The sequence below is a fragment of the Aptenodytes patagonicus genome, chromosome 8 (genome assembly GCF_965638725.1).
Source record: "Aptenodytes patagonicus chromosome 8, bAptPat1.pri.cur, whole genome shotgun sequence".
In the NCBI taxonomy this organism is placed as follows: domain Eukaryota; kingdom Metazoa; phylum Chordata; class Aves; order Sphenisciformes; family Spheniscidae; genus Aptenodytes; species Aptenodytes patagonicus.
The window spans coordinates 13,764,430-13,777,698 of record NC_134956.1 but is presented as its reverse complement, the minus strand read 5'-3'; the positions used below and the strand labels follow the sequence as shown (position 1 = coordinate 13,777,698).

General features: G+C 46.9%; 1 protein-coding gene across 3 annotated transcripts in view; it reads left to right on the top strand.

The window, feature by feature from the left end:
- The window catches only part of GRIP2 (glutamate receptor interacting protein 2), a 301,282-nt gene that overhangs the window by 246,815 nt on the left and 41,198 nt on the right, over nt 1-13,269 (top strand). For all 3 annotated transcript variants that reach the window (XM_076346436.1, XM_076346433.1, XM_076346434.1), the window contains exons 6-10: nt 48-123; nt 700-845; nt 7,634-7,781; nt 8,498-8,667; nt 12,674-12,799. In XM_076346436.1, the coding sequence (XP_076202551.1) occupies nt 48-123; nt 700-845; nt 7,634-7,781; nt 8,498-8,667; nt 12,674-12,799 (666 nt within the window). The remainder of the gene's footprint in view (nt 1-47; nt 124-699; nt 846-7,633; nt 7,782-8,497; nt 8,668-12,673; nt 12,800-13,269) is intronic.

Below are 13,269 nucleotides of genomic sequence, written 5' to 3'. Positions count from 1 at the left end.
GACTTTCAAACCTCCAGTGACTTACGGCTTTCCCGGTTTGATTACAGGGGGAGCCCATGAAGACTGGCACAAGTCCAGACCGCTGGTGCTCACCTACGTGAGGCCTGGTGGCCCAGCAGACAGGTAATGCTCGTGTTGCACCTCCAATATTTGCTTTCACAAGACAGACCAGCAGCTCGCACCATGCTCTTGGATGTGTGTCTGTCTTGTCCTCCTTGCTGGTGCCTCCCCAAGGCTTCTCATGCTGGTGGTGTGGAACGACACAGGTGGTGTGGGACCTGTGGTGTGTGGGGAGGATGGGTCCCGTGCTCATAGGCTGACCTATCTGTAAGTGTTATAGTTATAAGCAGAAACTCCTCTTCCAGAGGCAGCCACTTAATTAACCTTGTGCAGATGAAGAGCTGATGCTGTGTTAGAAAGCAGGAGGCAGTCTGTCTATTCTCATGCGACTAATTTAGTACTGGCCTGGTACTATAAATAACCCAAAGTATTGTCCCAAGGAGTGTTCAATTCCTACAAGATCAAAGTAATTGGCTTTTTTTAATATATACACACAGATATGTAGAATACACACACAAAATATATAAATATATTTTATATACAAAATATAGATAGATATATAAATATATATAGAAAATATATCTAAATATAAATAAATACATATATACAAAAAACCCTTTTGCCTGTGGCTTCCTACAGGGAAGGGTCCTTGAAAATTGGGGACAGGCTGCTGAGCGTCGATGGGATCCCTCTGCACAGCATGACCCACGCTGACGCCCTCAACATCCTGCGGCAGTGCAGCCAGGAGGCACTCTTCCAGATCGAGTATGATGTGACCATCATGGGTAAGGCCAAGATGGTTGTGGTGGCGTTTTCTCTGATTGCCTGGAAAGTATGTGAAACTAGACACAGTAACTGGGATACTCAGTTTCAGTGGAAAAATTGCCGAGCAGTGCGCTGCCAACGTGGGTGTAGGGGGTAGAGTTCAAAGCCGGCTTAGTTGAATGCATTTGAAATGCCCTTATCCAATGATGTGTCTCCATGGGAGTGATGACTGGTTTTAGAGGAGGGGGAAGAAGGGGATTTTTTTAATGTAGGCAAAGAGGGCATAGGAGAAGTCGGAGTTAAAGGGGGCTGGAGCACTCTGCCAGCACTGCAAATATTGCTATTAAATGCATGCAGGGGAGTGAGCTGCAAGCAGGCAGAGACTTGCTGTGGCTTCAGTTCTGAATTTTGACCCTGCTTGATTCTGGAGCTATTCCCTTTCTTAGAAACATTAGTTCAGATCTGCTTCTGAAATAAATGAGGGGTGATCAACTGATTGACCCCAAATAAGACAGAATTTACTGGAGGGCAGAGGATGGGTATTTCTAAAAAGTATTCTACACAGTAGATATTAAGTTTGAGGGTTTGGAGGGTTGGTGGTTTTTTTTCCATTTGATTTTCAGTTTCAAGCCCTGGGAAAGGGTTTATTATTAGCTACTGTAAAGTCATTTTGAGCTGGCTTTGTGACACACAGCTGTTACTGCAGGGAGCATCGTTAATGAGTTTAAGGTTACCACAGAGTCCGAAGCTGTGTTGATTCTGGAAGCTTGTTGAGCTGTGCGTTAGATTTTGATGTTGCATATACGTCTCCAGAGGGGTTTCTGCCTCCACTGGAGCCACAGGCTGGCCTAGGTTGGAGTCTTTTCTGCAAATCATGCAAACCAGTCCAGCACATCTGGGCCTAGGATCCAGTGAGGAATAGGAGTCCGTGGTGATATCGGGTTGTTTTCTCATTTGTCAGTGAGGAGGGAAATAAAAAGGATCTGCAGCTGAGAGAGTTTAATACCATGCCACCCCCAAGGAAAGAGGGCTGAGAACGCCAGAACTCGCTCCGTGCAATGTGCAAGAGGGTTGCACCAGGATAAGGGAGCTCCTCGTGCCAGCCCTGAGGGCTTTCTGCTTCCTTTTCAGTCTCCTGCCCCCAGGCTTCCCCTTTCCTTTCGGCAGAAACTCCACAAGCGTGGACATACTGGGTCTCCCCTGGGGGAGGAGGCTGACAGGACCTGGGTAGCCGTGTGCCATGCAGACACGTACTCCGCTGGGAGAGCTGGAAGGAAAACCTGATGCCTTGGCAGTTGCCTGCACGTTGCCTGGCTTCTGCCATGCTACAGGAGCAGCTTCTCTTTAGAAATTGGCTGGTATTCATGAAAAAGAGGAAATGCTTAAATGATGGAAAATGGAAACTACCCAAACCCTATTTTCTACCTTTCTGTATGATTGTGATTGTGGTAACTCCACAGCAGTCAGTAAGAGGAAGGGGCGGGTGGAGTTAAGGAGGGATTTTGCACAGAGCTATCAAGTCTGAACAGTAGCAAACAATTAATGCTGCGTGGGAAACGGGCTTTTTTGGGGTTTTGTTGTTTGTACAGTCCCCTGGTGCCTATGTTGCAGAAAGTTGATTGTTTTAAAACCTGACTTGGAGCGAAAATAGCCATGAAGGTGTCTTGGTATTTCTTCTTGAGTAACTCTTCCACCTAAAACTGTTAGGGTTGAGTGAACACAGAGCGATGGCAGGGTTTTATGCAGTGATTCTCCATCTTGTGTTGCTGTACAGTGGACCACAACCAGATACTTCCCAAGATGTAAAAACAGCCCCTTTCTTAGATAATTTCTGCATAGAGAGTGCTTCTCCCCAACCCCCTAAAGGGATATACTTTCCCTGCTTTCTTTTAAGGCAAGATGATGCAGAATGTGTAGCTTAAAACAATCTCTGCAGACAGTTTTGCCAGGCAACAGCTAATAACTGCAACGGGAGATGAGTGCATCATCCCCAAATCACAACTATTAGAGACATTCTCTTTACCAGCCACAGGAAGATGATGAGGGAAGGGAAGAGCAGGTGCTGGAAGTAGTGTGGAGATGTTATTAGCCTGAAGGGACCACCCTTAATTCCCATTTTGGAAACTTGGTGAAAGGGCTGGGGGCAAAAGTGACTGCACAGTTCAGCTGATTCATTATAAGAGCTGGGGATGCCACCATCAAGTGGGGCTTGGCCTGTTCATCCCCAGGGAAAACAGAGGTTTTTACATCGCGCTCACTCTCTGCTGCAGCCGTACACACTGGGGTGGAGTGGGCTGACCCTCGGGGAAGGAAATTTGGTTTTCCGCATCTGTCCTTGGTGAGAGACCAAGGCTGCTGTGGGGGAGTGTTGAATCACGGCGTTCCCCAGCTGGCTGCGTGGTTTCTCAGTGAAAACTGTGCACTGAGGATGAGCTGCATGGCACCAGCCCTGCCCTCAGTGCGAGGGACGTGGCAGCTGCTTGCCATAGCCACTGAGCATCCCCTGGCTGTCAGGCTTTCACCAGGGAGGCCAGTGTAGGATGTGGCCGCGGCAGGCTTTTAATCAAATTGGCTGAGATTTCTCAAGGCCACCAAAGGAATTAAATTTATTTGCCATTTCCATTTAAAAGGAGTGCAAACTGGGCATGCACCTCCCTTGGGCATCGGGAAAATCTCTGCCCTTTGCCAGATAAACATTGCAATAAATAGATGCTTTCCCACGGTGACACTCTATCTTATGGGCATTTTAAAAAAGGGAGGAAAAAAGTAAAAAACCAACAAATAAACTGATCAGCCAGAAGCTGGTGGCATTTGAATAGTTACTCTGTAAATAAGCTGTGTGTGCCATGACACGAGGCACTGGGCTGCAAGCCTTTAGGGTTGACTCATGGAGGCGGGAAGCTCTCTGCCAGAGATGACGAATGAGCAAAGTGATTTTCTGTGTCCTTCTCCTCCTCTGCCTTCCCCTGGCTGCCCCTCCAACCATTCATTTTTAGGCTGAAGATTTATAGGCCTGCAGGGCTCTTCTGCTGATGGAGTGGAGGGCTGGTAGTGTCCCACAGAGGGGTGACCGCTTGGCGTCTGCTGAGCGGTGGCAGGGGGTAGGGCCTGAAGAGCGGCCCATGAAGTCAAATGCCTCCACGCCCATGAAGCCAGAGGATCACGAGCCGCTGGGCTGTGTCAGGAAGGGGGCATCTCCCTGGTTTGGTTCTTCTAGGAGGTTTTGGTTTATTTTGTTTGTATTTTCAAGGGGTGTGTGTCTCTTTTTCCTTCCCGCCCCTTGCCCCCCCCTTTCTCCCCCAAAGGCATTACAGCAGGGAAAAAATCATCCCTACCAGCACACCTCACTTATTCCCCGGGCAAGTGCTCATAACGCTCTCCAGCCTGGTTACAAGAGCCGTCCCTCCTTAGGGAGGTGAGCAAAGCCAGGTGAGGCTCAAGGAAACCTAGTGCAAGAAGGGAAAAAAACCCCACAGTATTTCCTCCAAAATAAGCTGCTGAGAGAATGATCTTTTAGAAAATACCTGCCAACCCCCAGCTTTGAGTGATGGGGTAACCAGCTCTCCTGTACCTTTGGCACTGGGGTGTCTGACTGCCTGGAGCAGACTGTTTCCCTTGTATCCATCACGATATTGGTGAGTACCCCTCAAGCTTGTGGGTGTGAGCAGGTTTTGCACAGCCCTTTGTGTCCTGGGGTCAACCAGGTGGACAGAGCGATAGGATTCGCTGTACTTGAGCAAGTTTTGGTAGGCTTTCCTCTTTCTGTTTTGGTGGAGAAGGTTAGAGGGTTGATTAGACCTGTAGTGAGTCACCTGGTGGCTGCTGAATTTCCACCTGAACATTTTGAAATGGCTGGAATTTGGGTTTGGAAGGAAAAATGCAGGGCAGGTTTGGGGGGCAGATGTTGACTGATTCAGGCCAGAGCTGCTGATACTGAATTTTAACAGGGTTCTATCCAATTCATTTATCCTATTAATTTAGTCAATGCCACCTAAAAAGAGCTGATGTCTTCAAAAAGGTGGAGGGCTTAAGGGTTTATTTGGTTACTAAAACTATTGTTTCTGAAGATGGTTGAAGAGAGCATGTGTGCTTTCCCCCCGGCAACGTCAGGAGATGTAACATTATTCATCCAGCAAAGGGGAATGGGTCTTTGGGACCCTGTCTGACTATCCACTAAACAAGTATATATTTTTGGACAAGTTGTGTGACAGCTGTGCCTCAGTTTCCCAATCTGTAAAATGGTACCGTCCTCCTCTGGGAAGCACAATTCATTGCTTGGAAAACACTTTCAAACCCTTACAGGAAAATCTGCCCAGCCATGCAAGGCAGCGTATGCATACATGGTTTTTCTGTTCCTTGGTAACAAAACCCTAGCGAAATGATGCAAGCTGCTGTATCCATATTAAACTCTGTTACTGGCATCAGTGTTGCTTGTTCTGCAATGGTGTGATTTTTGGCCCTCAGTGCATGCTGAGCAGCATTTGAGTTGAATATCTCCTGAATGCTGAGCCTCCAAAACAACTGCTTAGAGTCTCTTGGCTTGCAAGAAAGGATCTTGCTTTAAGTAAGGCAAGATTTGCTGTGAAACGCAGGAGAGCTGTGGATGCCTTTTCCACAGATGCTGGCTGAGGTTGCAGCTGTGCGTGATGGTGCAAGAACACCTTGTGGTGCCAAAGCAGCAACACGAATTGACTCCCTACAGTAAGGTTATTGCATGGTCTGCCCTGGTCTCTCCGTGTTTCTTTTTAAATTAGCTTGGATGTAATAGCCCCGTGTTAATCACGCCTCACAAATATTGCTAAATTGCAGACTCCTGACCTTTGATTTGTGCCAAATCTTTCCCTAGAATAATTAATAGAGGCTTGGCTGGTATTTCCCTGACAAATGCCTCTATAAAATGGATTTGGAGCAATTCTCATCTATGCCACTGGAGATGAGAATTAAAGGGGATGGCAGGGTGGCCCATGCTGTGTGCAGTGGGAGGAGGGACCGTGGGCTGGAGGCAGGACTGTGATTTCCTACAGTCTTATTGATACCTAGATCCTGGCATGGGAGAAGGTACCCAAAGCCCTTTCCTCTCATCATTGTGCTGAGACCCACCCTGGGAAACACTTGGCAAAGCCAAGAAGCTTGGATGCTGCGTAAAACCGAGAGGAGTAGGTATTTTCCTTGCAAAGAAAGGTCTACTACTCCAGCAAGCTTTTTTCCATATTTTTTTTTTTCCTATCTCCTTCCCTTCAGCTGGAGAAATACAAGTTTCTGTCCCTCTTCAAAGGTTATGTGCTGGACACACATGGGCTGCAAAACCAACATATAGCTGGTGTTTGCTGTTGGAAGAGATCCTCGGTCTCTTGGTGCTTTCTTTGCTAACGAAGGCTTAAGTGTACCTTCTGCAAGCTTTAGCTGGGTGCTTTGTGTATCTTTTGATTGAATGGGGCTGTTCTTTTTGCTAGGGCCTGCAGGTCTCCCCAGTGGTCCTTTTCAACAGAGAATAAACAGTGTTTTATTTGAAGCCTGCATAACCTTTAAAATGGCTCATTCCTCCTCCTTCCTCCCCTGGGAAAAAGGGCACTGCGAGTAGACCAAAGCCTGAACATCCCCTGCCTGATCCCCAGGTGAACTTTCCAAGCGAAATTTCTGTCTCCAGAGACTCAGCATCTTCAACAAATCTCAGGAAAGACCTCACTGCAGCTTAGCTTTCGAGATTTGCATCAATGCTCCCATTTATCAGAGAGCAAGAATGAGCCATGCATCAAGTTTTGGAGCCAAGTAGGATCAGCGTTTTTAGCGGAGCATAGCTTTGGAAGAGAAAAGCCTTACTATGAATAATTAAGGGCTTAGGAGGCATCAGGCTCTCGGAGGGCTCTGCTGGCCTTTCCTTCGAAGCAGGTGGCTGGGTGTCTGTGAAGTGCTCTTGTGGGGGGATCAAACTCCACATGGGGTGCTGGTTGTGGGTTGTGTGGTGGTGATAACATGTTTGTGAATCCAGCCTTTTTACGATGGCTTTAGGTAATCTGGAAGCAAACGTGTATAATAAAGGTGGAGGGCATTTCTGTCTAATCAGCCAGAGACACAGGCTTTCTTTTTCCTCCCCCTTCCTCAGAAGAGATGAATAGGTATGGTGCAGGCTTATGCTAACAGGTGCAATTTCGTAGGAGTTTCACAGTCTCACTTACAGCATCTATTAAGCTTATTGCAGAAATGCCTCTTTTAAACATGAGTTACCCCTGTATTGTCTGATGAGAGAGAGGAGGCTTTTGTAAGCATGCAGGTAGGTAGCACTGTGTCTCTGCTCCCACTGTCACACTGGAGGAGCTGAAACGAGCAGTTGAGGCGATATTTCAAAGCTGGTGCTGAAGCATACAAGACTTCTGAGTACTTCAGAAAGTGGGGTCCTGTTTCTTTGTGCCTTTTTTTGTTTGTTTGGGAAGAAGCCTATAACAACAATGTCTTTCTGATCTTCCTTTTTTGTGCTTTTAATACTGTTGATGTGACTGCTGCACAGTCTTTGAGCAATCTCTTCCTCGATCTTGCTATTTAACCCCAAGAAAAGAGGCAGGGGGGTTGTTTCCATGTGTGAATTGTTGTAATATCTCTTCACTTCATTATCATACATATTTTGTGCAGAAGCAATTTTGCTTCTTGAGTTTACTTCTTTGTTAAGTTACTGCGTGATATAAAATGTAGGATGTCGGAACTACAGGTTTGCTGATACACATGACAAGTCAGCACTATTGGCCAACCCCTTGCATTTAGAAATGGAAAAGGCTGTATGAGAAGTGTCTTCAGATGCTCTCTTGTTTTGCAGATACTGTAGCAAATGCTTCAGGTCCTTTACTAGTTGAAATAGCAAAGACTCCGGGGTCTACGCTAGGAATCACACTGATGACAACCATGCACCGGAACAAGCAGGTCATTGTCATCGACAAGATCAAGCCAGCCAGCGTGGTGGACAGGTACAGATCTGAACAGGCTGCTCCTAGCTCTGCTTTTCCTTTCTTTGCTGCTTTTTTGTCCCCTTGTTAGTTATATACCATTCTTCCCTGCCTCACCTTGAAATGGCCATGTCCACATGTTCTTAGCACTGAGCATGCTAAAAATATCTGACCCAACACCAGTGGACACTCCTCACCGGGAATGAATGTAACTCAGTGCATGTGAAAGCTGAGCTCTTGTTTTAAAAACCTCAGATCTGACTGCCCTGGAGCTGTGGAATGGCAAATGCCTATTCTGGAGACTTCTGGCTAGAGCCTTTTCCTGATGGGCAAGTCAGCTAGTCACCCTTTACATGGGGATGCAGAAAGACAGACTGTGATGCAGCCCTAGCTGTGGTTAGTTGTGTTGCTGAGCTGAACTGTTGGCTTGTACGACTTAGCTACACTGCTGGCTGAGCCCTCAGCCATCCAGACTAGCTATGAGTGGGCACTATTAAAAAGATCTTTCCCAAGCCACCAGCAGCACTGACTCAAGCACGAACTGTCTTAGTTGGTGTTTTGGGCAACGCTTGAACCTAAGGTTCAAATTGGAAGTAAAAAAAAAGGAGATATGAAAAAAAATTCACATGAATTCACACAACAATTTATAGTTGGATTTTGTATGTTTCTGTTCCCAACTGTAAGGACATGGATTTTGGCCATGTGTATAATTAACTCTCTTGCTGTTTCCTTTGCAGATGTGGCGCGTTGCATGTTGGTGACCATATTCTCTCCATTGATGGTACGAGTACAGAGCACTGCTCCTTATTAGAAGCAACTCAGCTTTTAGCTGCCACTTTGGAAAATGTCAAGCTGGAGATATTACCTGTTCACCAAAGCAGGCTGCCTTTGAAGCCTCCAGAAACAGGTGTGTCCTCCGTGCAAACACTGTCGGTTGCCCTCAAAACTCACTTGAGGTCCCTACTGGGCTTCTTGCTGTTTTTGAATGCTGGCAACAGACTCCAAAGAGAGACATCTGTGGAGGAAAAAAAAAAATGATGTTTTGATGAAGTGCATGTGATTAGATGACATTCTTCAAGGATGTGAATAGGAAAAAAAGGTAACATCTGTGCTTGAATGGGGAAATTGGAGCTGGGAATCCCAGGATTTTGCAGTGCTGAGTGCTGTGCAAGCCGCTTCCTTAGTACCTCAGATAAGAGACTTTAATGGAGAGGGAGGAAAACAACCTTGGTGGTGGTAAACGTATTTCCAAGCTCAGTTTTCATTTGCTGATGCCTGGTAAGGTTTTGTAAAGGACATGTCAGTAGCTAGGCAGGATCCTGCTGGACTTCCTTAGGAAACAAAGCTGTAACAGAAGCGTTCATCTTCTGGACCAGCCTGTTTGAATGGCCGCTGTGTCTGAGGAGCCAGGGGTAGAGTGAATGCATCCGTAGCTGCTGCTTTCCACCACCCCCCACCAAAGAAATACTGGGAAAAAAATTCTATCTCCAGTGAAATCAAGCCCAAAATGCTTGTAGACATCATTAGGAATTCACCCTGATGAGCATCCTTGTTGCCTACCTTTAGTTTCTCCTTCCACGTGAGAGGCTGACTCAGGCTCTCATATAAACTTCATTGTGAACACAGTGTCAGTACTGGTAGATTTGTTGCAACTCTTGCCTTTGTTACAGTCCGCACTGGTGGTCTTGTAATTCATGTGTTTCAGGCGTGACTGTTCAGTACCAGCCCCTTTTGCAACCATTTTCAATCACTTGTCCCTCAGGAACATGCATTTTAATAATATTGGTGCAGAGTAGCCCTGGGCACAGCTCTTCTTTCCATTCTCTTTTAGGTTTGGGGAAAGGAAGAAAATATCTGTGCTGTCTTCTTTAACATGATGTGGTGAAACAAAATCTAATAACATCTCCATGTCTAGAAATAAATCTCTTGCATGTCCAGTCCAATTTGTGCAGAATTAAAGCATTTTAACAAAGGGGATGGATGACTTGACCTTTGTGCCCAAGAAAAAATGGAAAGCTATAATCCTTTTTCAATGGCTGTTAAAATGAACGATTCTCGTCCTTCCATTAGTGCCCTGGTCCTAATCTCCTTTCAGAATATATGCATTCAGCAGCAGCTCAGGAGAAGGAGGATCTGTGGAAGGAGAGCTCGGTGTGTTCAGAGCATTTTTACCCAAACCTCCATACATCAGATCAGTTTGCTGTGGCAGAAATACAGAACACAAACTTGGGACAATAATTGCAACACATGAATATGAAAAATAAGGGATATAACAATTGTTCCCACTTTTGATTAAACTCTTTAACACAAGAAGGATAATAGAGAAGGATGCTGCTCATCTACATGGCTGTTAGGAGGCAGAGGTGTGGGGTTGGAGACCAATGCTTGGGCTTGAACCTTCGCCAGTGCTGATGGGGATTGGAAAAGGGGGGTGGTGGGGACAGGAAGGAGAGTGCTTTGGGCAAGAGGAGCAGCTCACAAAGCAGTGCTCCTCAGTGGTGCAACCAGCCACGGCACCGTGCAGCCCATGGTGAGCAGCCGAGGAGCCAGACCAAAGTTGACAAACTGCGTTTGGATCTGGGAGAGACGCTGCTTTCTGCTGCAGACACCAAGTGCCAACTCCACAGGCTGCTTTTTCTGAGTTTAGGGAAACAAACAGGAGCAGTAAGGAAAAATGGGCCATGTAAAAGCAAACTGTCATGGTTGGCAAGAGAGTGGTCTGGAAAGCAGCCAAGGAGAGGAGACCGTGCAGACGCATCCATGTTCAGCACTTGCATTACTGAGTTCTTTCAGTGTGTGCCTGCATGGGGCTTGTCATTATATTTTTTAAATGTGGCTTTTCACGCAATCAAAATCCAGTTATTGAGGAGGTGGAGGGGGATCTGAAGCTGCAGCTGCCATGCAAAAGTACAGTCTAATGCTGAAGCACGGGATTTATCAAACTGAGTTTGCTTTCTCTGTGGCGCTGGGGGCATTTGTGGGAGGATTACGCCCTGCTCACAAGATCAACAGGAGCGAATGGTGCCCAGGAGCGGTGCTGGGATGGATGGGTTTCCTCAGGCAGGGATGATGTGCAAAAGCTTGGGGAAGGCTGTTGTAGGTTTTTATCATAGAATTGTCCAAAACCTCATCTCTTCCCCAATGCACTGACAGCTGAGTTTCAAAGGCACTTTCTTCTGTTTTCAGATATGAGCTAAGAATTTATAGACAAATGGGAGAGTTTTAATTACTATAAAGGGATTAAATGATTTTGTATATATGCCTATAAGCTCTGTCCCTCATGTTCAAAGTGTGTAATTTTATTAAGAACTTTCCTTTTTGTCTAGATATAGCTACATTTATTAATTTGATTTTTGTTTTTAAAAGCTGCCTGGCTCTGAATTTACTTTTGAATCCACAAAGTAGAAACCCCGGAGCTGAAAGTGTATTTTTTAAGAGCTTGATAGACTAAGTGCTAAACTCACTAAATGTTTAGCAAAGACTAAATATAATCACTATATTGGTTGGAAAACCTGACCTGAATGATTTGATGCCTGTGATGCATGCACACAAAATGGATTTCCACTGTTAAAGGTACTAACAGATGACCTTTAGATGAGATCTCTGGGTGGACTCACTAAATAAACTGAGTCCCTGTCCCAGGTTTGCACCTTCAGAAAGCTCTGGTAGTACCAGCGCTGGCAGCGTTTCTGCCTACTTGGAGGACACAGAGCCTGGAGGAGATCTCATCCTGGAAAGGTGGTTGCCAGTCAGCGCAAGTGGTTGCAAAGTTAAGAGCTCTGGGATAACTCGTGGCTCCAGTGATGCTCCACTGTGGGATGCCGTTCATGCTTAGCTGAATAAAAGAGGCACTTGCAATCTTGCTCGTTAGCCAGCAATTCCTCTTGGAAGAAAATAGATCCAGACAGCATGGTGCAGAGATTTGGGAGAGAAAATCCAGTGCTGCTGGGCAAGGAAAACCAAACAGACCCTGGGCTGCCCAGGGGCAAAAGGAGCGTCAGTGAGAACAGACAAAGGACCTGTGCCTGGGAGGATATTTGAGGCACTCCAGAGGAGATCTGTGGCATCGTGACCTGATGTCACAAAGCCACAGTTCCTGGGACAAGGGATTTCCAGATGGTGAATGTCATGCTGCAACAGATTTCTGCCAACATGTGCTGGGCTGGGGTTAGGGTTGAAGCTAAAGCAGTTGTGTGGCCTTGAATAGAGTCTGACATGTTGGTGCCATGCTTTAGTTTACTGTTTGCCGCAGCGTTGGCACCTCTTCCTGTGTCGGTGGCCCTCTGTAATTGCCTTTAAGCAGTGGTGTATACAGTCCCTTTTGTTCTGGTGAGCTGGAGGCGGCCCTCCACTACTCCTCTCTTTCATCCATATGTGCACCCTGCGATGGATTCCTGGACAAGAGCAGCCACTAAACAACCAAATGCTGAAGCCAAGCAAAGTGCTCAAAACAGTCCTTGGCATGTGCGGAAGGTGTTGAGCCTTGTCCCCGGGGGGGCAGCTCCAGCAGCAAGGTGGGAAACAGCACAAGGAGGTTTCCCCAGTGCTGTTGGATAATGCTGATGGCCTCTGTGGGAAATTTGTGGCTGGAGGGAGCTTCTGCATGTCGCACAACAGACTGCAAATGGTAATGACATCTGTGTGCTGCCAGCATGGCTTAGTCAAGCCGTTGGCTCAGGATGTGGAATTTTTTATGGGGAAGGGGTGGATATCTGCCACTTTGCATCAAGCGTCATGAGGTTACGTGGGGATGCGTTTTTGCTGCTGGTGCTTGATGCACTGTGGCTGGGTCCTGACTTGTTCAGAGCTGGTATGAGGCTCTTTTCTACAATCTCCTGGCTTACGCTTCTTACCTTTTCTTTCTCTCACTTCTCCCTGCCTGTGGTGAATTCTGCTCCCCTGGGTGCCATCAGTCAAGGTGCAGAAGAGCGACCACCACCATTGCTGGGACCCCTGTGTCAACTACTGTCACACCCACCACCCCGGGCACTGTAAGACGCCCACGTGGAACCAGACGTCTGGACAGGATTACTGCAAATGTAACCCCAGCACATGGCATTGCCCCCATCCCTGCGCGTGTTCATTCATGTTGTTCCCCTTCATTTTCGTAATACCCAACTCCATAGCCACAAGTGTCACTCGTTTCCTCCTTGGTCAGCTGGGACTGTTTTCACAGGTCCAGTGCTGAGGTGCAAAATCAGTATCTGCAGCCCAGCATGTGCAGATCTGGTAACTGAAGTGAGAGCGGTGTGCTGGGCAGACCCATGCTCCCATCTTCTAACCGCATATCCCAGTGCCACGTTTCATATGGCAAGGGCAAAAATGAGTTGCTGTGGGACAAGGAGGGCAGTTCTGGTGGCATGTAGGAACGTGATACATCAACGCATCCAGCTCAGCCCTGGTGCCACACAACATGTTAGCAGCAGGATTACAGCTGCTTCAAACTCTGTCTGTAAGCCCACCTCTTGCAGGAAGCAGGCTCTGTTCAGCCCCAGGTTTCTTGTCTTAT